Consider the following 18,524-nt stretch of genomic DNA (forward strand, 5'->3'; position numbering starts at 1 on the left):
ATTTAAACAAAGCGTTTTGACGGAAAGGGTGCTATGGCCTGAGTGGAGCACTAAACCCCCGTAACCGTGGAAGAATAGCGGATCACTTATTAAAAACAATCGTTGGGGTAATGATACTGTTATCGCGGCGTTGCAACGACTTGCGGTACGGACGGCTTTAGTGTACTCGTAGCGTTTGAGCCGTCCACATCTCTTGTTGTGTAATTCTTTATGGGTTACTTGGGATAGGCGAGGAGAGTGACTTGAGTGGAAAAGGGGAGTGTTTGTTAACAGTCAAAGGTACCTTTAACCCTACACAACGTTTACAAGTGCGTGACTTCACTCAAGGTCATGCTCTGCCATTGTAGGGTCTTATTTTGGTTACAGTTTGATTTGTTAATTAAGTTGTCCTGACAAATGTTGTGAATCATAACCTTTGTTCGACATTCGTTTTCTTATTTTGTAATCACTTTTTAGTCTGCAAAAATACAAAGCATACTTTGTGTGACAGTGTAAGAATATCTTTCAAAACAATAATAAAACTTTCCTCACATATTAACTTTCACGCATTCGAAGTAACTTCAGCCATAATAAAAACCGTTTGTTTCTTTGAAACGACCAAAGTTCTTGTATTGAAATGTCCATTTGAAATGTTTACTTTCCCTACCTCTTTCCGCAAGACGAGGGTTGACACATTAAGGTGGATATCTATTTCAACAATCCCTTTGTTTATCTAACTTAGTAAAACAATAAGATAACGTCCTGTGAAAAGTTTATAAGTGTTAATCTGTTTATTCCGCCTACATACATTCACCGCTTCAAATTCAAGATACGTGATAGCCCAGTGGATATGACCTCTGCCTGCGATTCCGGAGGGTGGTGGGTTCGAATCCGGTCCGCGGCATGCACCTCCAACTTTTCAGTTGTGTGCATTTTAAGCTTGACTCAAACGGTGAAGAAAAACATCGTGAGGAAACCTGTTTACCAGAGAATTTTCTTAGTTCAATGCATGTGTGAAGTCTGCCAATCCGGATTGGGCCAGAGTGGTGGACTATTGGCCTAACCCCTCTCAATCTGAGAGGAGACTTGAGCTCAGCAGTGAGCCGAATATGGGTTGATAACGACATTCAACGCTATTGCAAAATTATAATACAATGAAAATTAAAAATACTAAGACTGTTAAACGTAAATGAAAAAGAAAATAATAATTTAAAACCACCAACTTAAAAATATCCGTCCGATAAACGCAATCTATCTATCTATAATCTATAAAATAAAATAAAGTTGAAGAGTTTGTTTGTTTGGTTGAACGCGCAAATCTCAGAAACTACTGGTCCGATTTCAAAAATTCTTTCAGTGTTAGATAGCCCATTTATCGAGGAAGGCTAAGGTCATATAGTATTCCAGTGTGCCTACGGGAACGGGAACCACACGGGTAAAACGCGCGGCGTCAGCTAGTTTATAATATATCAATATAAAGTACGGATTATTTTTAATTAGCAACGATGAATGCAAACATTATAAAAGCTATGCACATGAATTAATTAAGGTGATAGAACCAACTTAATAACATAAAGGGCAAAGAGCACAACATTCATCATTTTAATTCCACTTTGTTGTACAAAGAAAATTTTTAATTAACTGCCCTACCTTTTTATGCTAATAAATCTATACTAATATTAAAGAGGTAAAGTTTGTGGTGTTGTAGGGGGTAAAGTCTGGACCTACTGAACCGATTTTGAAATATTTTTACCACTAGAAAGTCACGTTATTTGTGAGTAACAAACCGACAAAGACGTACCGCCAAGCGATTTAGCGTTCCGGTACGATGTCGTGTAGAAACCGAAAAGGGGTGTGGATTTTCATCCTCCTTTGCGTGTGTGAAGTCTGCCAATCCGCATTGGGCCAGCGTGGTGGACTATTGGCCTAGCCCATTCTGAGAGAAGAATCAAGCTCAGCAATGAGCCGAATATGGGTTGGTAAAGAGTAACATATTTAAGGCCAAGACAAACTTAGAGGGTGCGATCTTCTTTGTCGTCACACAAGGTGTTTGACCTGGTTGTGTCCTGTCCAGAAACGCGCGCGCCGCTTCAAGAACCAGATCCTGTGCGACCTGCACTTCGCCGACGTGGCGCTGATGGAGTGCAGCGACTTCATGCAGCAGCTGCGCAGCTTCAAGCCGCAGTCGCTGGGCTGCGCCGTCGCGCGCCGCAAGTCCTCCACCACGCTCATCTTTCCACTGCCACCGCAGGCCTGTTCAGGTAACTCTTTGTTTGTTAGCCTCTTTGGTCCGAGGGTTAGCCTTTGTGCTCTGGGCCTAATGAACCCATGATAAGGCCCAAGTCAGCGACTTCATGCAGCAGCTGCGCAGCTTCAAGTCGTTGGGCTGAATCGTCGCGCGCCGCAAGTTCTCCACCACGCTCATCTTTCCACTGCCGCCGCAGGCCTGTTCAGGTAACTCTTTGTTTGTTACTGCCTCTTTGGTACGCGGGTTAGCCTATGTGTTCTGGGCCCAATGATCCCATGAGAAGGCCCAAGTCAGCGACTTCATGCAGCAACTGCGTTGCTTCAAGTCGTTGGGCTGCGCCGTCGCGCGCCGTCTCTTTCTTTTGCTTTCTCTTTCCTCTGCCTCCTCGTGCCTGTTCAGGTAACTCTTTAATATTAATAATAATTTCTCTAAGCCTATCATACGTCTCATGACATATCTCGTGAAGACAAAATGACATTTTGGCGACCAATAGTGCTTCACCAAAAATATCGCTCTCTCTTTCGTTGCGTTAGGACGAAAGGGTAAACAATATTTCCGGTTCGATCACTGGTGCACTCTATATTTCCTCTCTTTGTTTGTCTGATGGGACGGCAGACACGAACGGAGAATCAGATACAGGACTGACGGCTATACGTGCTCTCCGAGGCACGGGGCCCCCAACATCGATTCTCTAACTCCAGGCCACAATCATGTATTTTCTTAAATGAGCAATTCCAATAACTTATTTTATAGTGGACCTGACGTATAACTTACGACGTATGGCATGACGTATGGCAGAAGTCCTCTTCAGCCCTGGATTCTCGTGGTTCACTACAGGACTGCCTTGTGAATATAGCTGATATTTTGTACTCCTAATACTTTTATTCGTTCATTGTATTTTAATCCACCTTCCCTCCACCTTATTACAATAGGAAACCTTTCTGGTAGCTATAATAACACTTACAAAGAGCCGTAAAAACACCGAGTTCAAGATCAGGGGGTATTATAAAACCGTTAGCAACTGCCTGCCTAAAGGTGAGATCCAATTTTGTGCTTAATTGGGATAATAAAATGTCAACGTTTCGCTAGTCCTTTTAGAGTACTATAACCCGCGGAGTGGAATAATTACGCTCAATTTTAGTGACATTCAAATGGAGATTTTGCCCCGAAGCCTGCGGTGAAATTAGAGCTTGGTTAACGAGATTATTCAATACTGCTTACACTCGTATATCTACATTCCAACTGTTAATAAAGGATTTATTAGCGCAACCTTTCATTTGCTATTAGTCACGGTTGATTATTTTGCATGAACTGTTTATTAGAGTGAAGTCGTATAAATCGTGAAACTCGTGGTTACATAATAGCTCATATCAAAAGCTTCTAGCTCGAGAGGTTTCAGGCTTTAGATTTCGACTTTTGGGTAGATAAACAAAGAGATACGTGGAAAAGCAATCGGAAAAATTTCAAGTAGTTATTTCAGAATAATAAGGATTAACAGCCGTGATAGCCCAGTGGATATGACCTCTGCCTCCGATTCCGGAGGGTGTGGGTTCAAGTCCGGTCCGGGGCATGCACCTCCAACTTTGCAGTTGTGTGCATTTTAAGAAATTAAATATCACGTGTCTCAAACGGTGAAGGAAAACATCGTGAGGAAACCTGCATACCAGAGAATTTTCTTAATTTTCTGCGTGTGTGAAGTCTACCAATCCGCATTGGGCCTGCGTGGTGGACTATTGACCTAACCCCTCTCATTCTGAGAGGAGACTCGAGCTCAACAGTGAGCCTAATATGGGTTGATAATGATGATTTCAGGATAATTTTAACAAATACCACTTACAATTTTTAAAAGATATTGGCTATACTCCGTCTGTTTAAAGTCGTGGAAAATACTGAGTTTTCGGAAAACTTTAACTCATTTTCAGCAAATTAATTATACGATCAAGTAAATTCGCCTTTAAAAAAATTGTTAAATAACATTTAAATTAACTTTTTGATAGATACTAATCGACTTTGACATAGTTTCACGTGACGGAACAAAAAATTATGCTCAAATAAAATCCAAGAAAGTTTCTTAGAGACTTTCGCAAAATACCTACATCGAGTTTTTTGTCCCTTTTGTAAGTGGCTTCTGAAAGTTATTGTTTTAGGTTGATATCTGAATTATTCAAATCGATCGACTGTAATAAATTTCCATACAACCAACGTCGTTAAAATAATAGAACAAGGACCTGAGACGACTGAGCTTGCTTTATTATAGTAGGGGAGCCGAAGAGGGGATTTTTGCAGTTACTCCAGCGCAGCAGATGAACATAAGGGAGTAAACCTTGCACGTTGTTCAGTACCTCCACCAAGTATGAGCCCTTAATATTGGTGGATGCGATTAGAGCAACCAAAAAAATAACTTCAGAAATACTCAACCAGCACGTCAGATTAGGTAGGATTGAGGTAGGTGAGTTAATAACTAAAAGGTGTCCAATGATTTTAAACTTATTTCGTGGTTGTTCATTTTAATATTCATAAAAGGTGTCCATTTCGAAAATCTGTCGATTTGAGCGTAACGTAATGGAATGGTTACGCGCGTTACGTTAATGATTCCAAAGTTACAAAATAAACCCCTTGTATTTCTGATATCGAGCCACGATTGAGTTTAATTTTTTTACTTATTTTGGATGAAATAATCTCCTAAATATTCGCTCATGTTTTCTGATGATTTCAGTAAACCAAAGTAATAAAAATTGTCTTTAAAGTCTGTAGTTTTTCTCTCCACCACTGAAAGCGAAAAAAGTAGCTATTTATTTTGATATCATCTAATCTACCAAATTTAATCGATTACAATGATGCTGTAGTAACTGCAGATTTAGCATCCCGGACTCCTAAAATATTATGTTTGAAGTCTGCCATAGTTACCATACACTAACCAACTCCCCGCGGTTTCACACGCGTAGTTCCCGTTCCCGTGACAATACGGGAATATTGTCACTCGCAAATAACGTGGCTTTCTATAGTGGTAAAAAAATATTCAAACTCGGTCCTTGAGCAGGCAAACATAAGTGAATCAAAACTAGTAACAGGTTTGGTTAACGAATTAGAGTTAAGTTAAAATTTCATTACGAACACGATGGTATTAGGGATGTCTGCGAAACAGGATTTTGGACATCATCTATTAAAAAATAATTACCAAGTATAAAATCAACTAAAGTAATTTTTCAGCACATTGTATGACTAAACTGCATTAAAGGTAGGGATTTTTGAATTTTGTTTTTTTTTCCACCCAGCGCAGCAAGCATGCTCATAAATCACACAACTGTTGATTCTTGAACAAGCCCGAAACAAGCATGCTCATTATTAGCAATGTTGCGATACATATGCTGATAAGTAGCAACTGCTCAATAGTAGCATGCTTTCGTGCTTGAAATGGGGATGTGTAGCAGTCTCAGACCAATTATTGTATAGGACCTGCCTCGCTAGACGTTACTTTTCTGTCAAAGTATATGATCAACGATCTAATGCGATTATAAAAACTGTCTCTATAGAATCGATATTAAATAGCTGTAATCGCGTTCTTAGGTTAAAGAGCTCCGTAAAAATACCTTTTTGTGCAATTGAATTGTGTAAAAAACGGGCAAAACTTCTAGTTTAGTATAAGATATATAACAAATCTAAGCTCGTTTTCCTCAGAAAATGACAGACAATTTTGTTCGTGAATATGAGTGCGATACAGGTCCTTCTATAATTGGTCTGAGGTAGCTTAATACAAACAAAATCACAATAATAAGCCACTGACAGATCTGTAAGCGATACTTGACAAGCCATAACAATACAACGTTACGTGGAGGCTCGGCAAACACGTTTTCTCCATTTTGGGCTGTCAGCTATTTATTGCGCCGACAGGAGCACAATGCAGTCTACGCTATGAATAGACTGAGCCTGAATATTAGTTAGCCGAATCTAACAATGGAACTAGCTGTCAGACAATGGCTGAAGCTTTCAGCTGTCTGATGTATGAAGATTTTATAAATACCTTAGCTCTTGTTCTAGGTTTTACCCGCGTGAATATCTGAACTCTGCTCTCAATGTGATAAAAAATATATTCGCTTGTCGGCATATTTAATCGACAAATATATCAGACAATTGGTAAAATTCTAAGATACGAATACCTAAATCTGTGTATTTTATTTTTGTGTGACTTTATGATCATATAATATATCTCAATTCGAAATTTCAGGCAAATCAGTTCATTGGCTGCAGCATTAAAAAGAAACAAACACGCACTTACAAACAAATTTTGGTGTTTGCAATGATGTTGTTAATTATTCATTATTAAGTTGACGGCCTCCGTGGCGCAGTGATTTGCGCGGTGGATTTACAAGACGGAGGTCTTGGGTTTGATCGCCAACTGGGCCGATTGAGGTTTTCATAATTGGTCCAAATCTGGCTGGTGGAAGGCTTTGGCCGTGGCTAGTTATCAGCAAAAACGTGCCAAGCGATTTAGCGTTCCGGTACGATGTCGTATAGAATTTTCATCCTCCTCCTAACAAGTTAGCCCGTTTCAATCTTAGATTGCATTATCACTTACCACCAAGTGCTAAGGGGTAGCTTGTAAACTATAAATAAATAGAAAAAATATATATTACATGTTTGATACACGTAATATATTTTTTTCAATTTCAATAAGATGTCAATACGGAACTATCTATGTATCCGTATCCAAGCCTACACCGCGAATAATAATATCACTAAAAGGTTCGCACCCATAGAATATTCATGATCCATCAACGTCTAAAGGTTGACAATAGAGGGCTCTGGGGTCGTCACCCGTGAAATGAAATGCAAGGTAACTCAATTTCCCCTTGTTTCCCGCTTAGCTGGGTCGCAAACAAAAAGTCAGCAACTTTTAAACACAAGCCGCTCTCTTATAACACCCACATTAGGCATAAAATATTAACAGACACCCAAGTGTCCGTGTGAAAAGCCTCGACTTGTAACTTCAAAGAATGGTCTTTCATTCAAACTACCTTTTCTATTTTTCAACGTTTTATATTTCAACGTTGAATTTCCGAGAAAATCCAAAAAAGGGAACTGTACAAACTTTGTAGTTTCGCCAGGGCGTTCCAGTGGACGTTTGTGACATCGTAGTTATGTTTTAACCCCTGATACAAAAAGAGGGGTGTTATATGTTTGTCGTGTCTGTCTTTAAAGCACCATAACTCCCGAACGGATGAAGCAATATAAATATTGTTTTATTTTTTGTATGAAAGTTGACTCATTTGCGAGAGTTCTTAGACGTGTTTGATGAAAATCGGTTGGACCATTCAAAAGTTATGAGGAGTGAATGTGGGAATAACGAAATGACTGCAAATAAACTCCAGTGGGGTCTCAAATGAAAGCGCACTGAAAGAGAATAATGATAACTTGATCGAGAGTGTAAATAATAATTTCAAGACCTTCGGGGGTTTTCTAAATTTTCAATTTTATGTTATTTACAATATATATATATAGGTACTATATCATAAATCCTGTGTAAGATAATTATTTAAACTAACTCTCTATATGTGAAAATCGAAAAGCAATCTAGGTATTAATAATTTCGAAGATTATGTGAACACTTCTAACTGCCATGTTACGTCCCTTAAAGGTAGTGTTAAAACTGATTGAGACGAATTTCTAACTGAACAATTTATGAAATTCTAATGGATTTCTCTTAACTTAAATTAATTGCTGTTCGTTAGTTTCGCTAAAACCAGAGAACGGCTGAACGGATTTATCTTATCTTGGTCTTAAAATGTTCGTTGAAGTATAGCATTATCAACCCATATTCTGCTCACTGCTGAGCTCGAGACTCCTCTCAGAATGAGAGGGGTTAGGCCAATTGTCCACCACGCTGGCCCAATGCGGATTGGCAGACTTCACACACGCAGAGAATTAAGAAAATTCTCTGGTATACAGGTTTCCTCACGATGTTTTCCTTCACCGTTTGAAACACGTGATATTTAATTTCTATTGGAGGTATAGGGAAAGTTTAAAAGGTGAGAAAAATTAGAATAATTGCTGGAAAAACCATAAAAGGGGTAGGGTAGGGGTAGGGTAGGGATAGGGAAGAAATGCACATAAGTCAAAACGAAACTTGACCGGGTCCGCTAGTCGAAATTAATTTCGTAAATAGTAAAATTTAGGATAAATATATGTGAAAATATTAAAGTCGCTTATATCATACATTAACTTTAAGCTGTATATAGATTTTATAATTTAACGCTTACGACCGCTTACTTTGCTCTACGTAAGCGCTTGGCACTAGAAATGGTGAGAGAAACTTAAGCTTAAACCTTGAATACTAATATTTTGTGATAAGCATATTTTTCATCATATTCCGAAGGGGGTTCAAACCGGTCCGGGGCATGCACCTCCAACTTTTCAGTTGTGTGCATTTTAAGAAATTAAATATCACTTGTCTCAATCGGTGAACGAAACATCGTGAGGAAACCTGCATACCAGAGAATTATCTTAATTCTCTGCGTGTGTGAAGTCTGCCAATCCGCATTGAGCCAGCGTGGTGGATTACTGGCCTAACCCCTCTCATTCTGAGAGGAGACTCGAGCTCAGCAGTGAGCCGAATATGGGTTGATGGAGATATTTTTCATTTGTAACAATTTATATCGTAAAATTATTTTTTTCATCTTAATTTCGATTTTTTAAACATTGTATTATTATTATTTTGTCAGCCATATTACCAGTCGTAATAATAGTTACGTAAATCGCTTTTTGCTTCAATCATAAAGTTAATATAGATTGGAATATCTTAATTATCTAAATATATAAAACTCAAAGGGGACTGACTGACATAGTGATCTATTAACGCACAGTCCAAACCACTGCAGGTAGATGTTAGACGTAGGCATCTACTAAGAAGGGAGGGATTTTGATCAGTTCCACGCCCAAGGGGATAAAAATATGGGTTGGAATAGATAAAATATATGAAATGTATGTTAATAAATATTTATAGTTATTATTTATCATCACATTACAACGTGAGAATGTCAAACGAAATTGTAAATTGTACAAAATATCAATTAAGTAAATGTCGTTAAAACAACACAAACGAAATACGGCCAAAGTACCACAATTATACAGCACTTATACGTTTATTAATTATTCGTATAGCATACGTACGGTATAACCAAACGACGGACCAACAAACGTAACGTGATGTGAAATTAAAATCAGGCAAAGCTTTTCGGGCGGTTTACGTTCGTTGAGAGCCAAAACACACAGTAAAATATTAATTAAAACCCTCACATAAAATGATAAAGCACGAACTTCATAAAAAATCCCCATTCCACGTTCGTACCGTCTGAATGTATGCGAATCAAATATATTTGATGGCACATTACCGCGTGAGCCGCACGCGCTTTAAATCTTTTAAACTCAAATAGTCAATATTATAGATAGAAAAGATTTGATTGTTTGATTGCATTAAATAGGCTCCAAACTACTAAACCGATTTGAAAGAGTATTTCACTGTTGGAAAGCTAAACTATCCACGAATGTTATAAGCTATATTAATTTATTCTCGTACTCCTACGGGAACGGGAATTAAGCGAGTAAAACTGCGTCTGCTAGTCTATACTAATATAATAAAGCTGAAGAGTTTGTTTGTTTGTTTGTTTGTTTGTTTGATTGAACGCGCTAATCTCAGGAACTACTGGACCGATTTGAAAAATTCTTTCAGTGTTAGATAGCCCATTTATCGAGGAAGGCTATAGGCTATATATTATCCCCGTATTCCTACGGGAACGGGAACCACGCGGGTGAAACCGCGCGACGCCAGCTAGTTCTTTATAAGTTGAATTCTGTTCACTGTTCTGTACTTTTGTACTTTTTGCCTTTAGTTACTTGTATTCCTTGCCAGCTTGGTATTTTTTGAAAATTAAGTCAACAGCTGTTTGACTTTATTTTTTAAGAATATTTTACAAAGCTTTTAGAATTAGCTGTCGTTTCAGTTGTAAAACGTGTGATCCTATCTGAAATTCATGCACGGCGTCCACGGCAGTCTGCAATTTTTATTTAGAAACATTGCCAAAACTGTATTAATAATAGATTTGTCTGCATTGAATCAATATGAATTGGAAACCACGGCTCCTACAAATGTGATTGGCCGCTCCGATGATTGGATACATGAAAATGTATTTGCGATAGCTTATAAACTTTTGATTTGTAATTTGAAAGCTTGTGCGCTTCAATATCATAAAATGAATCTCGTTATTTTTATTTCTGAACCAAAATTAATACCTTAACTTTGTTTTTTGTGTTTAAAAATCCTGTTTTATCTATGCAACCACATAAAGATGAAAAAATTTGGAAGTGCTTTTTTATATTGCTGGGCACTTAGTTCTAAATGAGATTATGGTTACAAAATCATACTTGATTGAGTTTTTCATGGGCCTCTTCTCAATTTAGGAAAGTTATTAACTCCTGCAGCTATAGAAATTATAATTATTTTATAAAATATAATATTACTAAAATTTGCGATTTAAAATTGCGTATATGGAAATGAATAAGAGTTAAGGTTTTGTCTTTTTACCTCATATATTTTGAAAATTGAAAATGAGTGGTAACAACAAAATAGTACGGGAGCCGACGAGGGGATTTTTGCAGTTACTCGAGCGCGGCAGATGAACATAAGGGAGTATACCTTGCACGTTGTTGAGTACCTCTACCAAGTATGACCCCTCAATATTGGTGGGTACGTTTAGGGCAACCAAAAAAAAAATAACTTCAGAAATAGCACGTCAGATTAAGATGAGATATGTGAGTTGATAGCTAAAAGGTGTGCATTTCAAAAATCTGACGATTTGAGCATAACGCAAAGAAATGGGAGAGTTCTAAAGTTACAAAATAACACCCTTATATTTCTGTTATCGAGCCACGAGCGCGGTTATTTTTTTACTTATTTTGAATGAACTAATCTTCTGAATATTCACTCATGTTTTCGGATGATTTCAGTTAGCCGAAGTAATAAGAATTGTCTTTAAAGTCTGTTGTTTTTTCCCCACCGCTGAAAGCGAAAAAAGTATATAACCATTATTCTTTCTATCGTCTAATCTACCAAATCTAACCGATTCCAATGACGCTTTAGTAACTGCAAATTTAGCATCCCGGGCTCTTCTACTAAAACATTACGTAAGATCAATAGTTGCATTTGTTTTAGCATTTATGTTATACTTATAATTATTTATTTTTCCACCACAAATAAGACATTGTGGTTACATGAAAAGAAAACCTTCTCTTGGAACGGAAATTAATACTTCCTTTCACGAACAAAATCCGTACGGAGGACATCTTTGAGTCTGTCTTCTTTCATAAAAATACCCACAGGATTTTATACCTAAAGAATGTGTAACGCTTTGCTAAGGTCACACTTTCTATATAAGAAGCTACATTAGATCGTAGTTTTAGGTATAAGTAGCACTTAGACACCGATTTTTTTAATATTATATACTAAAAGTAGTTTAAAATACTGACAAAATCGTGCGAGATCCTTCGTTGGGGCTTAAATATTTTTTTATTGTTATTAAAAAAGGAAAGTTTTTATCAAGTTTAATTTACTTTTTGTAAAAAAAAGGACATAATATATGTTGAATAACTTACAAAATGTCAGATATAACCGAAAACAAGAAGCAATTCCCTCTTCGCCACTGCTGATGCAAATAATAATTATTTATGAAATATTTAAAAAAACGGTCGGTCACCAAATTACACACAACGTCCTAATAACGCCTCATTCGCCCGAGAGTTAAAAAAGCGATACGTTAAAACCCAACCCAACACTTGGCGCTTTTATAACGGTTTATTTAATTTATGGTTTATTTCCAACGCCCAAAAATGAAACACTGTTTGGTTAAAAATCGTCGTGTTTTAAAAACGCTGTCGTTTGAAAATATACTTGGGATTGCATTTTTTTTGTATCATTTATTTTTGTTGTATGCGAGTTTTTAACGTGCGTTACAAAAAAAGTCTCGTGCGAATGAGGCTTAAGCCTTCTGATTTTTAGTCTATAGTTAGGTGACTTTAAGTAAGAATATAACTCGTACTAAAAGTCTCTTGTCTACATGTTTTGGATTTTGTCTACTTCCCTTCACGGGAATATCTCGTTGGTCGCATGTTAGCATTGTCCCTGTTAGTAGGCCATTAAAATAGGCTGATAATTATGCTGATGACATAGGTCAAATACAGAACCTCTTTCTTTCAAATATTGGACAGAAGCAGGCGTTACTTTGCGGAAGTTCATCATGAATAGATAATAATTTATTTATTTTGCTATCATCCGCGAAAAGCTGACGAACCCATGCGACAACGTCATCCAGGTCCGGCAAAATACTCTCCACGAACATTTCACCCCGAAACCGGAGCGGATGATGGCAAAATAAATAAATTATTATCTACTCTTTCTTTTAATCAATAGGGATGATGACAAGTATACTAATAGCAAAGCAATTTTGTAAAAGTAACAGGGTATCTGCGATCATTACTTTCGGAGCTACAGGGATTTAAAGGTCAGATTTGCGGCGCTACCGCGGATTCCTGGTAAACGCTCCATACAAAATAGCACGATTTAGTGACGTCGTTGGCTCGCCGATCGTTAAGTTTGTATGGGCGTTCAAACAAAATTACTAATATCTTTGTTATTTGTGCGTTTATGTCTATAGTTCATTTATTGAAAAATGTCACATTTAATGTAAGGAAGCTAAACTGTATAAATTTTCATCTAATTACGATAAAAAAAATTTAATAGATATTGAAATTTTATAATCTTATTTATTTTGCAAATATCCAGACAATCTTTGCTTTTTATGTATAAATCAGTTAACATTATCATAAAAATCAATATATTCAAACCTAGTCATCATCCCCATTAAAAAAGTTGAAAAATATATAGATATCTCGATTCAACTTCAGCAATTCCCGTAATACGAACACCATCACAACAGTGGGGTCACTTAGCGGTCGGCTGCAACGCGTTGAAATGAAAAACCTTTTCCACGAGCCGGAAATTAATATTTGCATTGTGTTTTCCTCGCAAAGTCTTCTGACTCAATAGAACTCTTCTGGGTTTTTGTTTAGATCCTTTATTAATTATTACGCATTGTTTTTTATTGTATTAATTATTTACTAATTTAGAATTTAAACTATCGTGAGTGTTATTCATATTAATAATTAATTATGAAACACGGCTAAAACTCACGTGATATGAGGTCGGAGTATGCCCGACTAGTTTCGAACCTATGCTATATATAGAATTGATGATTTAATTATATTACATAGTAAATGCAATAAATATTACACAATATATGAAACATCTATGCAATATTAAAACTTTATTAGTACTAAATCTCACAATTTTTTTATTTCACAATAATATTTTTTTAGTAATACTAATAGATCTTAATTAACACTTCACCTATTCAACAAAATGACAATCCAATTAAGACTCGCTTATTTTAGACTGAATTTAAGATTCGATCAAATGCTCCGAATATTCAATTTAGATTAGGCGTAACGTAAAGGATTCGGGAACTTTGTGTCGGAAGTTTTGAGTTTGTATTATTCGAGAAATTAATAATATAAAGTCCTTTCCTTTGTCTTTCTTTGTTATGATTAGGTACATATAAAAGGCTGTATATCTTTTTTTTATTGAAGTGAAACTTCTTTAGACGCATGAGGGTAAAATGCAACGGAAGTGTCGAAAAGAGAGAGAGAGAGCGATCGAGACCGATTGAGAGAGAGTAAGACAGGGCGAACGTAGCATGAAGCAACTAGCCGTGGAGTGAGAGTAAGGAGCAAGCAAGTGAGAAAGATTGAGAGAAAAAGTGAGACAGAGCGAACGTCGTATCACGCAAAGTGGTATGGTGAGAAAGATTGAACGAGAGAGAGAAATCGCGCAATGTAAATAATAAAGAAATAAATTGAAAAAATTAAATTTATAATTTACATTAATTTTCAACACTTTTTATATTAGGGAAGGGAAGGGAAAAGGGAAGATAGGTTAGGAATTTATTTGTTAATGACAAATAAATTCCTAACCTATCTTCCCTTTTCCCTTCCTCTTAGTCTCGGAAATCTAAAGTTTTAGATTAGTATAAATATAAACAAGATTTATAAATTAGTTTCACTTCTGACATGTGTACTTTGAACGCACGCATTTTTTTTTAATTCTTTACAAGTTAGCCCTTGACTACAATCTCACCTGATGGTAATTGATGATGCAGTCTAAGATGGAAGCGGGCTAACTTGTTAGGAGGAGGATGATAATCTACACCCCTTAATTAAGAAATTAAGAAATTTAATTATGAATCAATTAAGAAAATCTCAAGCGACCAAGCCGGGGATCGAACCCAGGACCTCCGTTTTGTAAATCCACCGCGCATACCACTGCGCCACGGAGGCCGTCAAAATTACTCTCACATTCAATTATGAAGACGATTAAAAAAATATAATATTATAATTTATGCACAATGCAAGTGATAAAATATTTTTAATAAAATAAAATATTTAGGTACAGTTACAGGCAAAAAAAAATTGTATAAATATTTTTTACCTATAAACAACACATTTTAATTTTATTTTCGTTAAAACTGTCAAGTAGCCATTTATTATTATTATCATTTCATAAAATGAAGACTTGTGAAGATATAAGAAGACGCAGTCTCTCAGTCCACTGTAAGTATGAGCGCCGAGCGTATTGAATAAAGTTTGGTGTTCTACCTTACAGTGAATTGCGAGTTATGCTCCATCAACTGAAGAAAGAAGACGAGAAGAAAGAGCGTGAACGAAGAAGAAGAAGAATTTATTTTTTTCACATTTCTATCATATCTTAGGTATTATATCGTTATCAACCCATATTCGGCTTCGAGTTCGAGTCTCCTCTCAGTATGAGAGGGGTTAGGCCAATAGTTCACCACGCTAGCCCAATGCGGATTGGCAGACGGCACACACGCAGAGAATCAAGAAAATTTTCTGGCATGCAGGTTTTCTCACGATGTTTTCCTTCGCCGTTTGAGACACGTGATATTTAATTCCTTAAAATGCCACACCCTCCGAAATCGGAGGCAGAGGTCATCCACTGGGCTATCACGGCTTTACATATTATATAAGCGTATATAATTGCTTAAATACCTTGGGCCTCAGTAAAACGGCAGCAACTTCTATATTAATAAGGGTATCCAAAGCTACTCTAGTATAAGGCGGCCAACCGTCCCGTATTCTGCGGGACCGTCCCGTAATGCTAGATGTAATCCCGCTTTGAAATAATTAGTAAAATAGTCCCGTAAAACGTTGGATGCGTCCCGCATTTCTACCACACGACACACACATATACAACACCCACACGCGCGCACGAACATTAGCGTTGCATCTATACGCGTTGTGCGGTAGAAGCGTATGGCACGTAATTTCGTTCTCTCTTTCTGTCTACAGAACACTTGAAGCGTAAGAGTGGGAAAGGCGTGCGCGTAAAATTAGTGTGACGTTTATGTGTAATTTTGGTAGGTATCGTATACCGACTAAACTTGACCCCCTGCCCCCCCCCCCCCCTATCTATTCACAAAAACCTCCGTTTTGACGGCCTCCGTGGCGCAGTGGTATGCGGGGTGGATTTACAAAACGGAGGTCCTGGGTTCGATCCCCGGCTGGGCCAATTTAGATTTTATTAATTGGTCCCGGTCTGGCTGGTGGGAGGTTTCGGCCGTGGTTAGTTACTACCCTACCGACAAAGACGTACCGCCAAGCGATTTAGCGTTCCGGTACGATGTCGTGTAGAAACCGAAAAGAGGTGTGGATTTTCATCCTCCCCCTAACACGTTAGCCCGCTTCAGACAAGTTAGACTACATCATCACTTACCATCAGGTGAGATTGTAGTATTTACTTTTTTTTTTATCCTTTACAAGGGCTAACTTGTAAAGAATAAAAAAAAGTCCCGCAATGAATTTTCAGAAAGTTGGCCACCTTGCTCTAGTAGGATCTTACTAAATTTGGGTAGGAGAACAACACGAGCGGAGAAGGGAAGTGTTAGTTAACTGTCAAGGACCTTAACCCTACACCATCGGTCACAACTTTAGCCCCAGAATGTTTGTCAAGACAACTGCAAAGTAGTAGAGCTTATATAAATAGTAATAGTTTCTGGTGAAGCGATTGGTCCAGGAAAATCTACCGCCATGGCTTTTTGTATCACCAGGCAGCATTGTTGGGTACTTAAGACTTTAAAGGCAACACTTTGAAAGTCGTTTTCCATGAATGGCCTTTGAAGTGTTACTGTTATACGCGATGGTTTTTCATTTACCATCATGTTGGGGATCTTCTCGGTCCAACAAATATTTCTATAAATATTTCGTTTATAAATATACAAAATATTTCCTTCTCTAATCACGGTTTGATAACCACTAACTAAAGCTTTATTCGCACGAGAGTTAAAAAAACAATGCGTTAAAACCCAGCGGTGGCGGGCGTAGCGTATAGTATGAAATTGAATGAAGGTCTATTTCCAATGCCCAAAATTGAAAATGCGATTAAAAAAGCTGCTCGATAAAAAAGCGTCGTGTTTTAAAAACGCTGTCATGTGAACATATACTTGGGAATATATTTATTGTATTTAAACGCTTTTTTAACGTCCGTTGAAAAGACTCTTGTGCGAATAAGGGCTTATATTACTAGTCTTGTACAACATGACTCTTATATATTTATTACACTTATTATAATATTAGAAAGGATTTTAAAACAAGAACGAGAGAAATTATGGGCGTTATAAAATTATCCGTTACCAATAATCAGATTTTATGGGCGTAAATTAATTACTATATGGATTTTTTAATATCCATTAGAGGACGGATAAAGGCAAATCTAATACAATGAATGAGTAACTCGATGCAGTATCTTATCATCAGCATTAACAAACCATGGTCGGCTCACTGTTGAGCATGAGTCTCCTCTCAGAATGAAATTAGTTAGGCTAACAGTCGACCACGCTGGCCCAATGCGGATTGGCAAACTTTACACACCTAGAGATAATTTTCAGCTATGCAGGTTTAATCGTGAGACACGTGATATTTTATTTCTTAAAATGCACATACCCGGACCGGATTCGAACCTACGTCCTCGAGATCGAAATCATAGGTCATCTCCATTAGTCTATCACGAACGTGACGAGTATCTACCAAGTAATAACATCCAATGTAGCTTTTGGGCTGATCCAAAGGGCGAATGTAATTGAGATAACAAACTGGGTCATTCTAAAGTCCCTAGTTAATTGTCTTTAATACCTGTATTTATTTTAATTAATGGTAATGACTGCTAGGATTAACCCAGCGTTTTATGTGATATAAAGTCTGGAACATCGGCGGAAAGTTGCCAGTTTGTCAGTGTTTTATTTTTCTATATAAATGCGAAAGTTCGAACACGAAGTCATCAAAACCACTTGACGTACAAAGCTGAAATTTGGCAGGGAGGTAGTTTACAGTTAGGAGACGGAGACGGAAGTTAGGACGAACGGAGTTTGCATGAGGGCTGGATTAAGGAGGTCTGAGGAATATTACGACATACTTTACAAAGTGATAGCTGACATATTGTTAGCCGAAATTTTACGGTTTTTAAGTTATATTGATTTTTGTACAAAATACAAAAATCCGTACCTTCAGTGCAGTTTAGTTATACCATGTGCTAAATTACTTAAGCATTGATTTTATACTTGTTAATTATTTTTGAATAGTTTTTTCAAGTAATGGAAGTGCAATTTTTACTACTGCAAAGGAAGTTTTTTCCAAAAAAATGGAATTAATTATTTTTTTTATGTTTAACGTTTTTTTGTATGATCTTTTTACGGTCACATCGAAATAAAAATTTACTAAGCAAAGTTGTATCTCAAGCTTAAAAACATTGTCATTTAAAAGGGATTCGAAAGATGTAAGAAATTAGTAAATTATTTATGAATTGATTTATATATTGATTATGTAAAAATTCACCACATTCGACTTCATAGTATCTTCCCCTTTCTTACATTGCACCGCAAGACACCGGGTATATTAAAGTGCAATAATCTACAGAGCAAACAATAATCATTGAGCTTTTAAATATACCTAAATAATCCCTTCCGCCTTCAAAGTTTTAAATATACCTTGATGACTTTACCAATTTTGTTTATATTTCTTTTCTATATTTTCAAATAGTTTGTAAAAGGTTCTTACAGAACGAAAAATTAAGTAAATTATTATTATTAGACTATTTCTCTTTATAATATTAGTATTGAAGTGT

At 36.8% G+C, this 18,524-nt stretch overlaps 1 protein-coding gene across 1 annotated transcript in view; it reads left to right on the plus strand.

Annotated features, from left to right (window-relative positions):
- LOC112052211 (uncharacterized) overlaps positions 1 to 18,524 on the plus strand; it is a 113,247-nt gene that overhangs the window by 20,496 nt on the left and 74,227 nt on the right. Inside the window, exon 3 of the mRNA XM_052886201.1 lies at positions 2,054 to 2,240. Coding sequence (XP_052742161.1) covers positions 2,117 to 2,240 — 124 coding nt within the window. The 5' untranslated portion in view covers positions 2,054 to 2,116. The remainder of the gene's footprint in view (positions 1 to 2,053; positions 2,241 to 18,524) is intronic.

This window comes from Bicyclus anynana, chromosome 16, assembly GCF_947172395.1.
Source record: "Bicyclus anynana chromosome 16, ilBicAnyn1.1, whole genome shotgun sequence".
NCBI lineage: Eukaryota > Metazoa > Arthropoda > Insecta > Lepidoptera > Nymphalidae > Bicyclus > Bicyclus anynana.